Below are 1,342 nucleotides of genomic sequence, written 5' to 3' on the forward strand. Positions count from 1 at the left end.
GCACTTGGTAGGCCGCTTCGCGACCGTGGGCTTCACGAAGCAGTCCCAGCGCCAGATCAAGGTCTGGGACGTGCGCGACCTGTCGAAGATGGTGCACAAGGTCGACCTCGACCAGGCGGCGGGCGTCATCGTGCCCTACTACGACTGCGACACGAAGGTGCTCTACCTGTGCGGCAAGGGCGACGGCAACATCCGCTACTACGAGATGTCCAAGGACAAGCCCTTCGCCTTCGCGCTGTCGGAGTACCGCTCGACGCAGGCGGCCAAGGGCTCCTGCTTCCTGCCGAAGCGCGGCCTCAACGTCATGGCCTGCGAGACCGCGCGGTGCCTCAAGCTCACGTCGCAGAACGGCAACGGCATCGTCGAGCCGCTGAGCTTCATCGTGCCCCGCAAGTCCGACGCGTTCCAGGACGACATCTTCCCGGACACCTTCTCCGGCCACCCGTCCTGCACGGCCGACGAGTGGCTCTCCGGCGTCACGAAGACGCCCCTCATGATGTCGCTCAACCCGGACAGCGCCGGCGCGAAGCCGACGGGCGGCGCGACCAAGGCCTTCGTGCCCATGAAGACGCCCGCGGCGCTCCAGAAGGAGATCGACGAGAAGGACAAGAGGATCGCCCTCCTCGAGGCGCGTCTCAAGGCCGCGGGCCTCGACTGCTCCTGAGCGGACACCAAAGGCCAAAACCCCCGCCCACGACCACGAGACCCCGCGGCACCCCGCCGCCCGCCGCGCCGCACCACCCGCCCCGCCCCGCTGACATTTTAACCGCGTGAGACACCGTGGCTCGGCCTTTGAGTCCTTATGGGGCAGCGCGGGGCCGCGGCTGCTCCCTTCGGGCGCGGGCGTCGACGGCGTATGGCGCCGGGGGGGCATCAACGGCGCCGCCGTCCGGCCAATCGGCGTAGGCCTCGGCGTCGCCTCGACCCACCCTTTGAGGTCGCGCAGCCAGCAGAAATGGTGCTTCAATATCGACGCTTTTGCTCGACATTGACGGCTACATTGACCTTGTCCAAACGAGTCTGGAGCTCTGTTTTTCAAAATCTCGAGCGCCAGCGCCGCCGATCCCCGTTCCACACAACGACCCGCGTCTGCGCCGAAACCATGATGTCGAACGTGCAGTCGCTCCCGTGCAACATCGCCTACGACGGCGACGCGGACGTCGCCGCGCGGCTCCTCGTGAAAGGCCAAGGTGCGGCGCCGGCGTCGCGCGCGCGAGCGCGCGCGCGCGGGAGCGGCAAACCCCGCACTCTCTTAGGCGACGACCTGCAGACCGCCTTCCGCGGCCGGCGGCTCCTCGGCCGCGACGTGCCGACGCCGCCGGGCGTCGTCGGCGTCGTCCTC

The 1,342-nt window shown here is 68.4% G+C and overlaps 1 protein-coding gene across 1 annotated transcript; it reads left to right on the forward strand.

The window, feature by feature from the left end:
* Nucleotides 1–10: 10 nt before the first annotated feature.
* Nucleotides 11–505, forward strand: AURANDRAFT_9868 (hypothetical protein; the record flags this gene model as incomplete). The annotated part of the gene is made up of 1 exon (XM_009045144.1): nt 11–505. A coding segment is annotated over one exon (495 nt), but the record flags the coding sequence as incomplete, so codon positions are not given.
* Nucleotides 506–1,342: the final 837 nt, after the last annotated feature.

The sequence above is a fragment of the Aureococcus anophagefferens genome (genome assembly GCF_000186865.1).
Source record: "Aureococcus anophagefferens unplaced genomic scaffold AURANscaffold_1588, whole genome shotgun sequence".
Classification (NCBI taxonomy): domain Eukaryota; class Pelagophyceae; order Pelagomonadales; family Pelagomonadaceae; genus Aureococcus; species Aureococcus anophagefferens.